The 18189-nt window shown below is 40.8% G+C and overlaps 2 protein-coding genes across 3 annotated transcripts in view; both read right to left on the bottom strand.

The window, feature by feature from the left end:
• mmel1 (membrane metallo-endopeptidase-like 1) overlaps nt 1–673 on the bottom strand; it is a 62620-nt gene extending 61947 nt beyond the window's left edge. For both annotated transcript variants that reach the window (XM_060909751.1, XM_060909749.1), the window contains exon 1: nt 94–673. The gene's annotated coding sequence lies outside the window, so the exon portion shown is untranslated. The remainder of the gene's footprint in view (nt 1–93) is intronic.
• A 6812-nt stretch (nt 674–7485) lies between these two features.
• Nucleotides 7486–18189, bottom strand: part of LOC132873925 (membrane metallo-endopeptidase-like 1) — a 50396-nt gene continuing 39692 nt past the window's right edge. Inside the window, exons 11-17 of the mRNA XM_060909748.1 lie at nt 18086–18151; nt 17848–17982; nt 16344–16433; nt 16099–16235; nt 9346–9439; nt 9100–9228; nt 7486–7599 (exon numbers count right to left, since the gene is read on the bottom strand). Of these exons, the coding sequence (XP_060765731.1) occupies nt 7486–7599; nt 9100–9228; nt 9346–9439; nt 16099–16235; nt 16344–16433; nt 17848–17982; nt 18086–18151 (765 nt within the window). The remainder of the gene's footprint in view (nt 7600–9099; nt 9229–9345; nt 9440–16098; nt 16236–16343; nt 16434–17847; nt 17983–18085; nt 18152–18189) is intronic.

Genomic DNA, 18189 nt, shown 5'->3' on the forward strand with positions numbered 1-18189 from the left:
TAAGAGCCTGTGAATTCCACCACTGAAGGAAAAATAGAAACACAAACCGGAAGTGACTGCTTGTGTAAATTATCTCAGTTTCCGGTTTCTCACCTGGTGTTTTCATGATGTTTATCGGTTTACACAAAGCATTTCGGGCCACTTTTGGACCATTTCCACTGACAGTCAGATTTATAAAAGCATCTGAGACATTTAATAAACTTCCATTTCCCTCTGTTAGGGGCTTCCGGTCGCGTGCGCTACCGTTTCCTAATTCCCGCACAGCATCAGAAACGGATTCCGGTGTTTCATTTCCCGGCGGTTTTCTCGAACAACCTAAATTTAGACGCTGTAGATTTTCGGTTTTATGTTTCAGTTTTTGTAACAGTTCCTTATTTTGTCTTCGCAAAGCATCCAAGTGTTCAAAAGACGACATCTTGAAGACTTGTTGGTTTGCTAACGCGGGCTAACTAACAAGCTAGCGGGTTGCCATGGTAACTACTGCACCAACACTTAAAAATGTTACCAAAAAGCAGGTGTCGCAACATATTTTGTCCGAATTTAATAAGATTATTTTTTTAATCGTTAAACTGGATTCCGTGTGAAAAAACCCCGAACAAACTGAACAACAGCATCCTTTTCTTTTTAGTTTAGCAACAAAACGGCTAACAGACGTCTCTGATTGGTTACCGTGATTTCCCACAATGCACCTGTAACCTGCGTTTTAAAGACACAGATGTAGCTTAAATCCTTGTCTGCTCTACAATTTTTAATAATAATCAGGCCCGCCGACAGGGGGGGACAAACGGGTATGTTGTCCCGGGCCCAGGAATGGGGAGGGCCCAGAACTGGGCTCTCATGAAGTTGCGATTAGGGCTGTGCGATGTCCCCTTAATTGGCATCGACGATGTTTACAGTGCAAACATCGTGATGGACGATGATATCGTGGGCGGGGGGATTTTAATACCACGTTATTATTATTATTATTATTATTATTATTATTATTAAAAGTATTAGATACTCATCCGAGGCTTTGGCACGTAAAGGAAAAAAAAGCGCTAGGTGATGTGGAATATTTGGCCTTGACAACGGATATGTGGTCCAGCTGCAACATGATGCCCTATATGTCAGCTACCGTACATTATGTGGACCGAGAGTGGGCAATGCAGTCCAAATGCCTGCAGACGAGTTTCATGCCAGAGACGCATTCAGCGGACAATTTAGAAGACGCATTGCGCGAGACACTTGCCGAATGGAAAACAGACGAGAAAAAGATCGCCTGCAACAACGGGGCGAATATTGTCACAGCCATCAGGCAATTGAAATGGCCGTGGTTAAGTTGTTTTGGGCGCAATTTGAACCTGGCCATAACCAACTCGCTTGCGCAACAGAGGGCCAGTACAGACCGAGCATTTGGAGTTTGCCGAGCAGTCAACACTGCGTTTGCGCACAGCTGGCTTCGGAGAAATGAGCTGCACAAAGCGCAGGTGGAAATGAACCTCCCCGAGCACTCACTGATCACGGCAAGATATTAATCTGCTCTAACAATGAAAGACTAGTATTCAAACTAACTACACTTAAGCTATTACTCATTGTTTATTTACACCATATCAATTGAAGATGCGTTTCGGCCTTTAGTGCGCACTTGAACGCGCTAATTTTTCCAATTTATTAGTGTTTGAATTATTGCGCCAGCTTTTAAAATCATGATTTAATATTGTTTTTTTTTAACTGTCTTTACATTTATCAGAATCACCTTCATTCTTCCATTTGGTTTTACATTATGGCTTAGAGTGGACCATTTTGAGTCTGAAAGTAGGCCTGTTTACCAGATTAAAGTTATTTGACTTCTGCCGAAGTCTGCGCTTCACTGCCGTTTGATAAGGTGAAATATTTCCCGACTGTTAATAGTGGCTATTTGTTTGAACAACATGACAAATTTTACATTAAAAGTATAGTGTAGGCTAAAAAATGAAGTCGAAATTTATTATTAGTAGCATACTGTATTTGTGTAACCACGTTATGTTCACTAGCACGTCCCTGCACCATAGCCTACGTGAACAAGCGGTAATAGGATATTACTTTATAATGATTTATATAATTATGTATTTATATATGTTATATAATATATTTATATATTAAACAAAACTAACTAACTAAACTAACAAAAAACTAACTTTTTAGGTTAAATAGGCCCAGATGATACCGTATATGCATGTTTATGACAGGAGGGGGCGTGGTATCACGATGGTGGCTCTCCATCGTGATGGATGACCACCATCGTCGATGGACGATGGCATCGTCTATCGGCACAGCCCTAGTTGCGATTTTTTTATTTCATTTCAAAATGTGTTGATTTGGGGGAGAAATGTGCTATATTTGCATTCAATAAATGATTTCTAGATCTTTTGCCTTTATTGTCTTTGAAAAAGGCGTCAAGAACCCCCTACCACCCCTAATGCAAAAATGGTTTGGTCTGACTCTTTGATTAAGGGGAAAAAACCGACATCGTTCGATCATAGCGCTTCGACAATCAGCGTGCGTGCCATTTGCCAACATGCACAAGTCAGGAGCACAGAAAAGAAAAGAAAAGCAAGGAAGAAACCAAGAGACTCAGGGGCTCACTGCATAAATATTTTAAAAAAGATTCAGATGCTGCAGCAGGTACTAGCAAAGGCAGTGGGGCAGCTGAGCCAGGTAAGACACAGCCAACTTTTTCCAGCCCCGTAAAGTAACCCCAACCAAGCCACGCGTGGCACGCAATTCATGTTACAAACAAGGGGAGAGCAAGTCACACTGAACACCATATCAAACACACAAGGCATTGAATCATTTCATAACCACAACGGCTTAATAACATTGTGTTTCATATATCTGATTGAAGCTAAGAATATTCACATTAGCCCGCAATCATATCCCGCCGTTTCTCGAGCGGTGTGTTCTTCTCTGCTTTTCACACTGGACAGTACGCACGCACAGTATACTATGTTCGCCTCCAGCCCTGCCCAAAATCCCCCGTCCATCGCTGCTCCTTCAAGAGCACCCCAATCGCGTGAGTAGAGACTGAGATAAGAGAGGTGGGTGTGTGTGTGGGTTGACCTGGGGGGGGGCCCATTCAGAGCATTTTGTCCCGGGCCCAGCCAAAGCTGTCAGCGGCCCTGATAATAATAATAATAATAATAATAATAATAAACAGTGGAAAAAGTATTACTGTTTTACAGTTTAACTACAAATGAAAAATGTTTCCAAAAGGTTAAAGCTGAAATGTAACAAGACAATAAAATAGGTTATTATCCATTCAGGACACTTTTTCGATGGAATAAAAACGTGTTCTATTCCCTTCTAGCGGGTTTCAGTCATTTGGTTTGATAGCATGCAATATTGTTAGCATGTCGCTCATCCTACGTGTATTACATCACTCTACCCAATGGAGAATGAGTGTTGAATATGGTTTACGATATTGCATGGTTGTCAAGACAACATGACGTCACACATCAGAGACGTAACGCTTCCATGCTAGTGAGTGACTGGGACAATTTGTAAACAAACATGGCCATGAGGTTTACTTTGTTAAATACAGAAGATTTTGAGAGAATTTTGAAAGAGAAAGACGCATTGAACACCTGAAAGGAATGCGTATGTATAATAATAATATCGTCTGGCTTTTTTTCGTGGTATATCAGATATATTCCATTCCGCTACTCGTCTTTGACTTGTTCAATATCATGCTAGCTGAATGGAATATATCTAATATACCACTGAACGCCAGCCAATATTATTGAAAGCATCAACAGGTAAATATAAAGCTGCACAAAGAAGTCAAAGTTTACTTTCAAACTTGACCCTAAAACCTACACATTTTTGTCTGTTTTGTCATTGTTCTTTTATGTCTATTATTCATTCATTCATTCATTCATTCATTCATTATCTGTAGCCGCTTTATCCTGTTCTACAGGGTCGCAGGCAAGCCGGAGCCTATCCCAGCTGACTACGGGTGAAAGGCGGGGTACACCCTGGACAAGTCGCCAGGTCATCACAGGGCTGACACATAGACACAGACAACCATTCACACTCACATTCACACCTACGCTCAATTTAGAGTCACCAGTTAACCTAACCTGCATGTCTTTGGACTGTGGGGGAAACCGGAGCACCCGGAGGAAACCCACGCGGACACGGGAAGAACATGCAAACTCCGCATAGAAAGGCCCTCGCTGGCCACGGGGCTCGAACCCGGACCTTCTTGCTGTGAGGCAACAGTGCTAACCACTACACCACCGTGCCGCCCTTTATGTCTATTATCTCTATTCTAATTTTTTTAAATATCCCTTTATTTCCTGTCCTGTCTTTCATTCCTGTAGCCTCTAAGCAAAGGGGGGGGAGAAAAAGGGAGAAGAAAAGAGAGAACAAGATGAGAGGAAGTAAAGAGGAAAAAAGGAGAGGAAATAAAGTGGGAAGGTGGGGAAAAAGAAGGGGGAAGGAAAAGGGGGGATAAATGGTGGCTACTTTGAAGAATCTAAAATATAAAAACTTTTTTTAAACACTTTGTTTGTCACATGATTTTGTGTGTGTTCCAGATGTTGCATAGTTTTGATGTCTTCAGTATTGCTCTGCAATGGTCAAAATACATAAAAACCTATGAATGAGTAAAGTAGGGGTGTACAAACTTTTTGACTGGTATGGTATATACAACAAATCACTGATACTGTATAAATCACTTAAGGATTTATTTTGCACTTTAAAAATCCACCTCTTCACTTTGTTCATTACACATCTCTTGTATTCACTGTCTATGCACTACTGTCTGTCTATTGTCTTTGGTTTTGTTTTGTTTTGATGTACAGCCTTTGTGTTGGTATTTAAAAAAAAAAGTCAAAGTTTACTTTCAAACGTGACCCTAAAACCTAAACGTGACTAAAACAGCCTGCATTCCAGTTAATTATTAAGAGAATTATTACATTCTGTACAGTTTAATCTACAACATGGCCACATGCACGGACACATTACAGCTGAGTTAAGCCATTAAAGGAAAATTACAGATTTTTTTTTTTTTAAACCTGGGCCCTGTTTTCACATCTATTTGGATCTTTATTTTCCCCCCGAGGGCCAAAAACAATTGAAATCTGCCCAATATTGAGTTAGAAAACATCAGAAAACAGCCCCATGTCATAATTGACTACAGGCACCAAACATGGGACTGTCAGAGACTGGAAGGAGAGAAAAGTAAAACAACGAGTGCAGAAACAGTCATTTTCTCCAGTTCCTTTACAGTTATTGAGGTTAGCAGACACACAGTACTGTACAAAAGTCTTATGCACCCTATTTTTTTTCTTCATACAAACTTTGTTATACTGTAGATTTTAATTTTATGACTTCTGCATTATCAAGTCAAAACATTACAAAAACATTTTAGAGTTCCAGACGGTCGGGGGGTTCCAGCACAAAATGAAATATTACGTAATGGTTAAAAATCTTGGTGTTTTCATTGACAGCGAGCTAAACTTTGACAGGCACATGAAAGCAATCACTAAAACGGCATTTTATCACCTAAAAAACATTTCCAAACTAAGAGGACTTATGTCAAAACATGATCTGGAAAAACTAATACATGCCTTCATCTCTAGTAGGGTTGACTACTGCAATGGCCTTTTCACAGGCCTGCCAAAAAAGACCATCAAACGACTTCAGCTGGTTCAAAATGCAGCGGCGAGGGTTCTCACACGAACAAAAAGAACAGAGCACATTACTCCAATTCTAAGGTCCCTTCACTGGCTTCCAGTAAGTTATCTGTAGCCGCTTTATCCTTCTGCAGGGTCGCAGGCAAGCTGGAGCCTATCCCAGCTGACTACGGGCGAAAGGCGGGGTACACCCTGGACAAGTCGCCAGGTCATCACAGGGCTGACACATAGACACAGACAACCATTCACACTCACATTCACACCTACGCTCAATTTAGAGTCACCAGTTAACCTAACCTGCATGTCTTTGGACTGTGGGGGAAACCGGAGCACCCGGAGGAAACCCACACGGACACGGGGAGTACATGCAAACTCCGCACAGAAAGGCCCTCGCCAGCCACGGGGCTCGAACCCGGACCTTCTTGCTGTGAGGCGACAGTGCTAACCACTACACCACCGTGCCGCCCCCTTTATATACTGCTTGGGAATATATATATGTAACCTTTTGGCCCTTAAAAGGTACACATAGTTACCTTGAGGTCCAATAAAGAGCCCTAGGGGGTACATTAGTGTAGACTGTACCTTGGGGGACAGAAATGGACTCATACTGTAACTGCACCCCTACTTCTGACAGTGTAGTGCATGAAGTTACGGATATACAGCTGAGTGCAGAAGTTTGCACTCAAAAGTATACAAGACTACAAGACCGATAATGAGACAGAAATATAAGAAGGCAGTGTATGATGTGATATCTAGCAGAGTGAGAACAAAAATTAGGAAAAGAAACAGGAAAATGTGAACTAAAAGCTACTCAGCTTTTTTTTTTTAAATGATAAATATATGTTCTACAGGGTCGCTGGAGCCTATCCCAGCTGACTACGGGCGAAAGGCGGGGTACACCCTGGACAAGTCGCCAGGTCATCACAGGGCTGACACATAGACACAGACAACCATTCACACTCACATTCACACCTACGCTCAATTTAGAGTCACCAGTTAACCTAACCTGCATGTCTTTGGACTGTGGGGGAAACCGGAGCACCCGGAGGAAACCCACGCGGACACGGGGAGAACATGCAAACTCCGCACAGAAAGGCCCTCGCCGGCCACGAACCCGGACCTTCTTGCTGTGAGGCGACAGTGCTAACCACTACACCACCGTGCCACCCACACAGGTAAATGTTGTATTAAATAATATTTATAGTGTTTTGAATTTAAGTATTTACCTTATTTTGTAGTGTTACAACCTGAAATGGACGTCATTGGGATGATGTGTGTATATACAGTATGTCTACACAAAACAGCTCACAGTCACCTGAAGAGTTTATACTTTGTGGTTTCTCAGTAACATGACAAGCTGCTTCTGTTTGTCTTATTGACTTCAGCAGAGTACAAAAAAAAACGAGAGAAAGAGAGAGAGGATGGTGAGAGAACGACTGTTTATAGCTGCTATAATGTATGAGAAAACAGGAACTAACTTCTTTCATGGCTGTTCAACATTAAATGCAACTATAAATGGATAAAAGTATGATTCGTCATTAGCTAGTAAATTAAACATTGTAATCGTCAGCAGATTGCTGTGGTAGCAAATACTTCAGGATGCACTTTTATTGGAAATTTCAGCTAAGCCTGTCGTGTTTTATTCCTTATTTAATGTTTTAGCATCAACATTTTGACGGTTTTTGTCGTCTACGATGAATGACGGAACGTAAAACACTCTGCTTTATTTATATTTATGGTATTTGTTCGGCTTGTTGCTGAGAATTAAATTTCTGGACAAACACTTCAACTCAGACACTCATGTGCCTAATGTCTGAATTATCCTGTATTATGACTGTCTCACCTTCTCTCTTGCCTTCTCCTTCGACTGATCATCCATCCAGTTCAGCTCTTCTAATGTTTCCACATAAGAATCCTGAATCTTTCTGATCAATTCCCCAACCTGGACAGAAAAGGAAACCGTTTCGATGGCAAATAAAGTAAAGTACACTTGAAGACACTCAATATGTGATTTGCTGTATAACAGTGAAGAGATTGTTGTTTATTGACTTTAGAAATGTGTGAATGTAGAAATGTATGTTCATCACCAGCAGCCTCAGGTTGAAGCACATCAGCAAGTGTTCTCATTTTATCATTACTGCTCTTTTAACAGTCAACATTATCACAAAGCTGGTTTACAGAAATCCAGATGTAGATTTAGATCTCTAATGAACAACCAAGAGGCGACAGTGGCGAGGAAAAGCTCTGTGACAAGGAAGAAGGACGAAGCCTTGACTCAGAATTTTCCAAAACCATGTGGCAAAATGTCCTATCGTCTGAAGAGGCCGAGAAAACCTTTTTTTGGATATAATTCTAAAAGATTCTAAAAGTTTGGTGCAAAAACAAAACAACTTAACACCTAGAGAACACCATATCCACAGTGAAGCATGGTGGTGGCGGCATCATGTTACGAGACTGTTTCTCTTCAGCCGGGGCTGGGTCTCTGATCAAGATAGACAGAATTGTGGATAGCTCAAAAATACTAGTCTATTTTAATTTTAATACGAGCCAACAGCTTCAGAAGAAGACGATGGACATTTTGGAATGATCCAGTCAGAATCCAGAGCTAAATCCGATCAAAAACCTGTGAACTGGCTTGAAGAGGGCTGTGTACAGGAGATCCGCAGACAATCTGACAGAGCTGGAGCATTTTTAAGTTAAGTTGGGAGGCTCTGACCCAAAAAGATCGAGTGCTGTATTACAAGCATGCACACTTCTGTAACCAGGTGATTAGAAATTGTGTTTTTCCCCCTAAAACATTTCTGTTTGTTTTTCACTTGAATTTGCTGGTTGCTATATTACATACAAGATGGAAAAGATCTGAGATACAAATCAAGAGCTTCAGTTAATGTTCAAATATCAGAATGGGAAAAATTACGATCTCAATTTTTGTGTGACTTTCTTTCACTGTGGTATGGGTGTTGGTTTGAGCCAGATGAGTATTTGGTTTGAGTATTTCAGAAACTGCTGATCTCCTGGGGTTTTCACACACAACAGTCTCTAGACTTTACACAGAATGGTGCGGAAAACAAACATCGAGTGAGTGAGTGAGTGAGTGAGTGAGTGAGTGAGTGAGTGAGCGACAGTTCTGTGCATGGAAACAAACGCCTTGCTGATAAGAGAGGGTCAGAGGAAAATGGACAGATCGGTTCAAGCTTTTTTGCCAGGAAGGATATAGTAACTCATAAATCACTTGTTACAAACGTGGTGAGCAGAAAAGCAGAACAGCAACGGCAGAAGAACACATTGGGTTCCACTCCTGCAGCCAAGAACAGGGATCAAGAACAAGTTCCTTTTAAAGTGTCCGGTGAGTGTATAGTATCCAGGTGAGATAATCCAGTGAAGCAAGGATGATTTCATTCTGTTTCCTGTCTACGTCTATGCGTCCTTTATGAAGGCTCACCATGCGCTTGCTGTCTCCAGCAAAGGTCTCGCGTACGTACAGAGCCCCTACTGCGTTCTCCATGTTGTTCTGGACGTAGCGCACGCAATCACGCCAGCGTGCCTCCTCCACCGTGGTGCCGTGTAAAGCCTGAGTATTGTGTGAACATAAAAACAGTAAGGTAAGAGTAGAGCGAGGAAATATTAGAGGGAAAGTCCTGTATACAGGGTGATCAGTGTGCAGTTTGCCCATGGAGTGATCTCTCACCTTTCTGTAGTGAGCTCGGACCTCTTTCATGCGTCGACTCAAGCTGCTGACTCGCTCCATGATCAGCATCCAGACCAGGTAATTCTGCACAGTCCTGTGTTACATTTATTATTATTATTATTAAATGTTTATTTGATATGGACATAGCAATAACATTGGACAAACCAGATGCATTGTTTGAGTGTTTTAGCACAAGTGCTAATTTACAACACCAGTCCACAGGAGGCTTTTATAAAAATAAAAACATTCAAATATGAAAAAAAAAAAGAAAACAGGAAAAAGATAAAAGAGAAAAAGAGAGACAAATTTCGAAGCAAAGACATTTTGAACAAACCAGTCAGCCAACTACAAGACTTAATGTGTACACTGTTGTGTACATTTTAGCCATTGTTTTAGTCCTTTGTAAAAAACATTTCTATTTGTTTCCAGCTTCAACTCTGTGGGTAGAGAATTCCAGAGTTTTGCCCCCTTTACAGAGAGGGCAGACTGACAGAAAGAAGTCCTGCATCTTGGAACTAAACAATCCCCACTAGTGACAGCTCTCGTAACTCTGTGAGAACTCTGGCACCTAATGGCCAACTCAGAGAACAGTGTTGGCATATGATTATTTAAGCATTTGAAGAAGAATGTAAGAATATTAAAATTAATAAAATTATCAAAGGTAAAAAGCTTATGTTTCTTTAATATGTGGCAATGATGCCATTTCACTTGTTTCTGGTCCATAATTTTAATTGTTTGCTTAAATATTGAGACTATGGGTTTTATAGTGGTAGAGGACGCCTGTGACCATGAGGTAATACAGTATGATAAATGAGAGAAAATCCTTGCATGCATGTATAGCTTTGCAGCTTTCATTGACAGGTTTCTTCTAATAAGGCGGAAGCAGTTCAGATTTGGTTTGACCTTATCACAAATGTGTTTAACCTGACTATCAAATTTTAAATATTTGTCCAGGATAATACCTAGATACCTCACCTCATTTACAGCATCAATGATTTCTCCCTTGATCATGACCTTAAATGCATCATGGTTAGAGGGGTTATTATGGATGGAAAAACATATGGTCACAGTTTTTTTAACATTAAGGGTTAAATGAGATAGCTCAAGCCACTCAGATATATGAACCAAAGCCTGCGTCAGGCGTTCGCTAGCCAGACTGGGTGTTTTGGCAGACACATAGATAATTGTGTCATCAGCATACATCTGGCAGTTAACACCTGGGCAGCAGCTTGGTAGGTCATTGATATACATGGAAAACAGCAATGGGCCCAACACTGATCCCTGTGGTACACCCATGCTGCTTCCATGTACATCAGACTTTACCCCATTAATCCTAACACACTGCTGTCTTCCCTCCAGATATGATTTAAACCACTTCATGGCGTCAGCTGTCATTTTGAACTGATTTAATTTGTTCAGTAGAACTTTGTGATTCACAGTGTCAAAAGCTTTTTTTAAATCCAGGAACACTGCCCCTACAACATTTCCTTTGTCAAGTGAAGTTTTGATCTTCTCAATTAGATAAGCATTTGCTGATTCTGTAGAATGTTTCTGTCTAAATCCAAACTGCTGTGAATAAAGCAGTTGGTTAGACTCCAGATGCTCCATTAATTGTTCAGCTACAATTTTTTCTAGAACTTTAGATACTACAGGAAGAATGGCAATAGGCCTGTAGTTGCTTACTAAGTCCTTTTCTCCTGATTTGTAGACTGGAGTGATTGTTGCCATTTTCCAGCTCTCAGGGAAAGTGTAAGTTTGAATTGACAAATTCACTAAATAAGTAATTGGTTCCACCAGACAACTGTGATATTTCTTTATAAAAGCAGTGTTTAAATTCTGGTTGTCCTTTGCCATAGAGTTTCTCAGGTTTGCAATCACCTTTTTAACTTTGTCCTGAGATATTTCTTTTATGCGAAAGGAGTCTGTGTCGTCGTAGTCAAACTGGACAGGAGGCGGACCAGTATATTTGAAATGTTTTGCTAATTCTCTTACAGATTCAATAAAAAAAATATTAAAATCATTTGCAATTGATTCATTGCTATCAGTAGGTTTATTGAATATTTTGTTCTTGTTTAAATATTTGTGCTTACTTGTGTTAGTTAATCTATTTATCTGTTGCCACAATTTAGAGCTGTTTCCATTGGCCTCTTCAATAAGTTTATGAAAATAATTAGTCTTTGCTTTGCGCAGCTCAGACACTACTTTGTTTCTTAAACTGGTGTAAGTAAGGTGGTCAGTGTTAGTTTTAGTAATCAATGACCTTTTGAGAGCAAGGTCGCGCTCTTTGGTGAGCTTTAAAATATCACTGTTAAACCATGGGAGAGAGTTTTTCTTCGGTTTACTTTTCCAGGATTTTGTATGCCTGGTTATTATGTCGTTAAGGGTAGATGCAAAAATATCCGCACTATGATCTATATTTGACTCTTTCATTGTCATCTCCCAGTTGACTTCTTTCAGATCATGTTCAAAATCAGCCATTTTTGACTTGGGGATTCCAGTTGTTGAAATTCGATTTTGTATTTTGTTGTGATGGACTAGACGCTTTTTGGTTAATTTCCTTATAATCAGTGTCATATTGTGATCTGAAAGACCAGTAATGAGATTATACAGCTTTATTATTCTCTCTGGTCTATTTGTAAAAATCAGGTCAATAAGTGTTTCACTCTTTCTAGTAATCCGTGTAGGTCTATCAATCAGCTGTTTGTATTTAAATTTGTCCATCGTTGATTTGAGTTTTGTTTTCCCCTTTTTGTCTATCCAATTAATATTAAAATCTCCAAACAACATACATTCACAAGAGGTATCAACAACATTCAAAAGATTTTTCAGATCATTGTAAAAATATACACCGCAGGATGGAGGATTATACAGTGCAATTATGTTGAATTTCATGTTTGGTGAAAGTATTACATTTAGTCCCAGGCACTCCAAGTTCACATTCAGGTCAACCTGTAGGACCTTAAACTGTTCTCTTATGTAGATCAAAACACCCCCTCCCCTTCCCTTGTGCCTATCTCTCCTGTAACATGTATATCCTGGTACATTGACCAGGTCAGTAGAAATGTTACTGGATAACCAAGTCTCAGATATGCACAAAAAATCCAAATTTGACTCTATAAGTAAATTTTGTATCTGATCTATTTTTGGTAAAAGGCTTCTTATGTTTATATGCCCTCCCATAATTCCGTTCGGTTTTTTATCTGGATTCCAAATGATTTGGGCATGATTCACAGTTTGTAAAATTCTCGACTGTCTCTGTTTCAAGGCTGCACGATTTGTGAGATGTTTTTGGGCACTCACAGCATGCCGTAAGTCTATTTGACATTCATTCGTTTCAGTCGGTTCATCCGCATTCATTTGGACATGATTCCCAGTTTGGAAAAGTCTGAACTGTCCTTGTTTCCGCACGGCGCGATTAATAAAATGTTTTTGGGCACTCACTTGTTGCCGTCTTAGATGACATTCGTCCGCTGTTGCAGTCGGTTCCTCCCGAGGATGATATTCCATGGCTGGGGAGATGTCACGTAATGTTAAGTCCATACGGGTCACCGAATCCAACATTGGCTCGCCGTTTCCGATGCCAGCTGGCGAATTCACCAGCCTCTCCGCCCTGGACTCGGCAAGAGAGCCCCGCCAACCGGCATTCCACTCGGTCAGATGACCTCCAAGCGCCGCAGGCCCACACGCCACTCTTCCCCCATGATAGACGCTCTCCAACACCGGAGCCAGGGTGAGTTGCGTGTGTGTAGTATCTGAAGCAGGTGTAATCGCTACCGATGGTTCTGACCGGGACGGGGTGATGTTATGCGCTGTTGGGTCAGGCTCTGGATGGCAAAGAGGGCCTGGATTTAGATGGACATCTCCTGATATTAACAGCAACATTAGTAGCAGCATTTTGGCTGATGACTGGTTGGCCTTCTTCCCGGTGTTGATTTTGCTGCTTTGCGTAAAGACCCGACCATTCTTCGAAAATCGTATGAAAACGGTATGATATCCTAATCCAAGAAAGTTCAGTTGTGTTTTCTCTGTCAGAATGCCCAGAGGATCAGCGGTATTATTATGAGCATGATGCGTACTCACAAGAAGCTTTGATTTGTTGCAGATAGAGAACGTTGGCGTTAGTAGGCCTAATAAAAGACCGCAGGTGAGCAGGTAGAGGCCAGCATTGGTTTGTTCAAGGTTGTCTTTGTTTTGACGACACCGTTTGATGGACCTATGCAATAACATTAACTTCCTGAACAACCAAAGAAAGATATTTAAAAATAAGTATGAGAGATTAAAAACGGCGATGTTAAAATGTTCCTGCTCATGAGTGGAGCCTTCCAAACCACCCAGAGCTGCCGCCATCACTCCCGTGATCTGGTCCAGCTGACTGTCATCTTTGCAGGCCCTCATCTCAATTATAATAATACATTAGCCAGATGTTTCAATGCTCATTTAATTTCACCGTTTTTTTTTTTTTTATCGTAAGTAATTTTGTATGAAATTAATTTCTCAGAACTGCCAAGTCATAGTTGTTGTGGTTTTTTTTTTAAATTATTTGGTGTTATTATTGTGCTCATAAATACTTTGTTTAATCTTGTCATTGTTCATGTGTACCCCTCTAAAAATTATATACCAATCAAGATTCTTCCTCTTATTATTATTATTTTACAAAACTGGCATGCATAAAGACACAACGAGAGCTTATAAGAAGTATAACGTAACATAAAACATACATACAGGATTAGTACAGTAGATTAGATCTCATGATGATATCGATTCAACTCCAGAATTATTAGCACCCTTAATGATGTCTCATCTCATTATCTGTAGCCGCTTTATCCTGTTCTACAGGGTCGCAGGCAAGCTGGAGCCTATCCCAGCTGACTACGGGCGAAAGGCGGGGTTCACCCTGGACAAGTCGCCAGGTCATCACAGGGCTGACACATAGACACAGACAACCATTCACACTCACAGTCAATTTAGAGTCACCAGTTATCCTAACCTGCATGTCTTTGGACTGTGGGGGAAACCGGAGCACCCGGAGGAAACCCACGCGGACACGGGGAGAACATGCAAACTCCACACAGAAAGGCCCTCGCCAGCCACGGGGCTCGAACCCGGACCTTCTTGCTGTGAGGCGACAGCGCTAACCACTACACCACCGTGCCGCCCTCCCTTAATGATGTGTGAATTAAAATAGAAAAAGATTGGACTTCTTTCTTTTCTTTTAAAATAACTCTTTATTTAGTATTTTCAGCATAATATGGGACAAGCAAACAATAAAGCCCGGTGCACATGAGCGATTTTCCGTCGCTTGGTCGTGCAACTTTTTGACTCAAACGAAAAATTGCTTTGCGTGCGGATATTTGCGACGGCGATTTTCTGTTGCTTGTGACAGATCGCGGGTATCAAACATGCTTGCTATTCTGCAACAAAAAAATCGCCAGTTGCTGACTTGTTGCAGAGATATCGCCGCGTGTGCGTGTCTTTGCGATAACAAAGCGATCACCTCCAAAGGCTAAGCCAACCCCTGCCCGCGAAGTAGTCATGTGATTTCCACGTGACTTGCATCCCCCTCCCCAAATCACCCACTGGTCACAGATAACACACACATGCAGCTACCCGAGAGGGGAAACCTGTGTCCAAAAACTGCAATACGCTTGCGACAAGAAGTCGCCCGTGTACGCCGGGCTTTACAGACTGAAAAAAAAAAGTGGGGTCACCTAAGTTTGTATTGTCGTGATATATCATGACCAGTGTCCTTAATTGTCCATTGTTCAGGTCGCATCCTCTATCCCTTTGATATACAGTAGCCAGTCCATTTCTCCCATTTTCTGGGAAAGATTGCTCCTCTGGACCTCAGGTGGAATGTCATCTTCTCCATTGCATCGATTTCTTTCACTCTGTCCATCCACTGATTGAGGCTTGGGGACTCAGCTTTATACCAATTCTTTTTTTTTTTTTTTTAACAGGCCATTAGCAGTATTTTACATAGATACCAGTCTTGTACAAAAGTACAAGACCTTAACATTATTAGGAATTTCATATCCCAAGATCTTTCTTAGAGTTAAACATATATTTCCCCAAAATGTTTGGATTTCTTGGCATGACCAGAAGATATGGGGGTGATTGGTGTCCAAGTTTCCGTTCCGCCTCCAGCACTGTTCCTGTAACTCGGATAGTTTACTTTTAATATGTGGTGTAATGAAGAAACGGGTCAAATTTTTCCAACCAAATTCTCTCCACTTCTTTGAACTTGTGGAAGAATGTTGTGCGCTCCACATTGAATGCCAGTCCTCCTGTGATATTTCTATGTTTAGTTCTTTCTCCCATTTTGTTTTCCCGTATCCCGTGTTGTTCCCATTCTGTTTCTGAAGGATTGGACTTCTTTCATATTTTCACTGTCTGATTAAGCTCAAAAACAAAGACGTATTTGTTTTCCGTTTTTACCCATCTTTTAGCATGGGTGCCAATAATTCTGGAGCTGACTGTATTATAGCCAACGCATTATTATGCATTTGGATTGCATTCCATTTTAGTGAATGTGATTTGAATGAATTATTATCCATCCATCCATCCATCCATCCATCCATCCATCCATCCATTATTTATAGCTGCTTATTCTGTCCTACAGGGTCGCAGGCAAGCTGGAGCCTATCCCAGCTGACTATGGGCGAGAGGCGGGGTACACCCTGGACAAGTCAATGAATTATTAACTATTGTTAATTATTAATTATAAAAATAGTTCATCAGAGCTCGAGTTCTGACCTGCGGTTGTATCTTGAAAGGACATTGTTGAGCTTGTCGAGGTAGGGTGAGCAGTAGACCACGATGGGCTCGTCAGGCTGCACTGTGATTGAAATGCCTGCCACGATGCCCTGGATATAACGGGTCCAGTTAAATCCCTGAGAGAGAGAGAGAGAGAGAGAGAGAGAGAGAGAGAGACGGACGCAGTGTTACACCCTGTTTCCTCTCTCACTCAGCAGCTTTAACTCTGAGAGTCAGAAACTCACGCCGAGGTTAAAGGTCTCCTGAACGTCCTGTAGAGTCATTTTGTTGTACAGCACAGTGATGTCGTTGCGTTCCTCGGCTGAAGACGTAGCCTGAAGAAACAAGGCAACTTTTACCCCCTTTCCTCTGAGTCATCATCTGTATTATTTGTTTATAACACAACACTGTTGAATTCTGGATTCTGATTGGTCAGAAGGTGTTGATTCATTCATATTAATGAACTCGTTGCTAGAGAATACATTACTGCTTTCTATCTATCTAACTGCTTACACAGGGACTTGTATGGCAGGTGCTGCACATGATCTCATAATCTAACAGATTAAAACCAGCGTTATTATTTAATAAAGAATACGTTTAGCCAAAGAGAATAACGTATAATCATTGATGTGGTGACATTTTCTGGAAGGAGGTGTTTATTATTATTATTATTATTATTATTATTATTTACAGAAGGAGTCTCCGGTATCAGCACTTTGTAACAGCTTTCTGACATCTTCAGGACAGCGAAAGAGAGAGGGTTAAAAAAGCGAGACTGGTGATGTGATGACTGTTTATAGCTGCTATAACAGGAACTGACCTGTTTCGTGGCCGTTCCACAACATTAATTATTATCCATACAGGACACTTTTTCGATGGAACAAAAACACGCGTTCTATTCCCTTCTAGCAGGTTTCATTCGTTTGGTTTGATAGCATGCAATATTGTTAGCATGTCACTTATCCTACGTGTATTACGTCACTCTACCCAATGGAGAACGAGTGTTCAATATGGTTTACGATATTGCATGGTTGTCAAGACAACATGACATCACACGTCGGAGACATAAAACTTCCGTGCTAGCAAGCGACTGGGACAATTTCTAAACAAACATGGCCGCCAGGTTTGCTTTGTTAAATACGGAAGATTTTGAGAGAATTTTGCAAAAGAAAGACGTGTTGAACACCCGAAAGGAATGTGTATGTATTATAATAATAATAATAATAATAATAGCTGGCTTTTTTCGTGATATATCAGATATATTCCATTCAGCTACTCGTCTTCAACTCATTCAGTATCATGCTAGCTGAATGGAATATATCTGATATACCATAATATAATTTAAATGTAGCTATTAGCAGATAAAAAGTATTAAGTTAATTTTTATTTAATAAAAATCATGCTCGAGGGTAAATTGCTGTGGTATAAGAGAAATAAAACACTTTGGGGCGGTAACAGTAAATCCGCTTCCTCACGCCACTTTGCTGTTGATTATTTTCCTATAACAGCACAACACGGAGTATTTTATTGCGTTCATAACATTTTAATCATTTATTATTTTTATTATTATTATTATTATTTCAAAATGTATGATGACAGTGTAAAAGTTTTTCATGGAATTCAGCATCTGCCCCAGATTCCATTTTAAGTGAGTTTTGAGTAACACCGGAGTATTCCTTTAAAGATTCGCTCACTAATAGCTTGTGTGTTATCTTCCATCTGATATCACCAGACGCAGATGTTACTCACATTCGCGACGTCTCTCTCCAGCTCCATCACTTGCATCATGTCCTCCCACACACGCTCGTCATCCTGGGTGAGGTTCCTGTCCTCCCGTACTATTTTCGCCATGGAAACCATGAACTGCAGGTAGGCCTCACGCACCTACCCATACAAACAAACAGAGGCTGCTGCTCAACCCTGTAATTATCATGTGGGCGTCGAGTGGCTGTGCAGATCACTGAGAAAGACACGGTGCACATTTTACCTTTTTGTAGTTGCCATCATTGAGGTAATAATCTCTTGAGGGCATTCCTAAAGATGGCTGGTCAATCTGTGGAAATGGGAAGGACTGGAAGTGGCACACTCTAT

Source organism: Neoarius graeffei, chromosome 26 (assembly GCF_027579695.1).
Source record: "Neoarius graeffei isolate fNeoGra1 chromosome 26, fNeoGra1.pri, whole genome shotgun sequence".
Taxonomy (NCBI): Eukaryota; Metazoa; Chordata; class Actinopteri; order Siluriformes; family Ariidae; genus Neoarius; species Neoarius graeffei.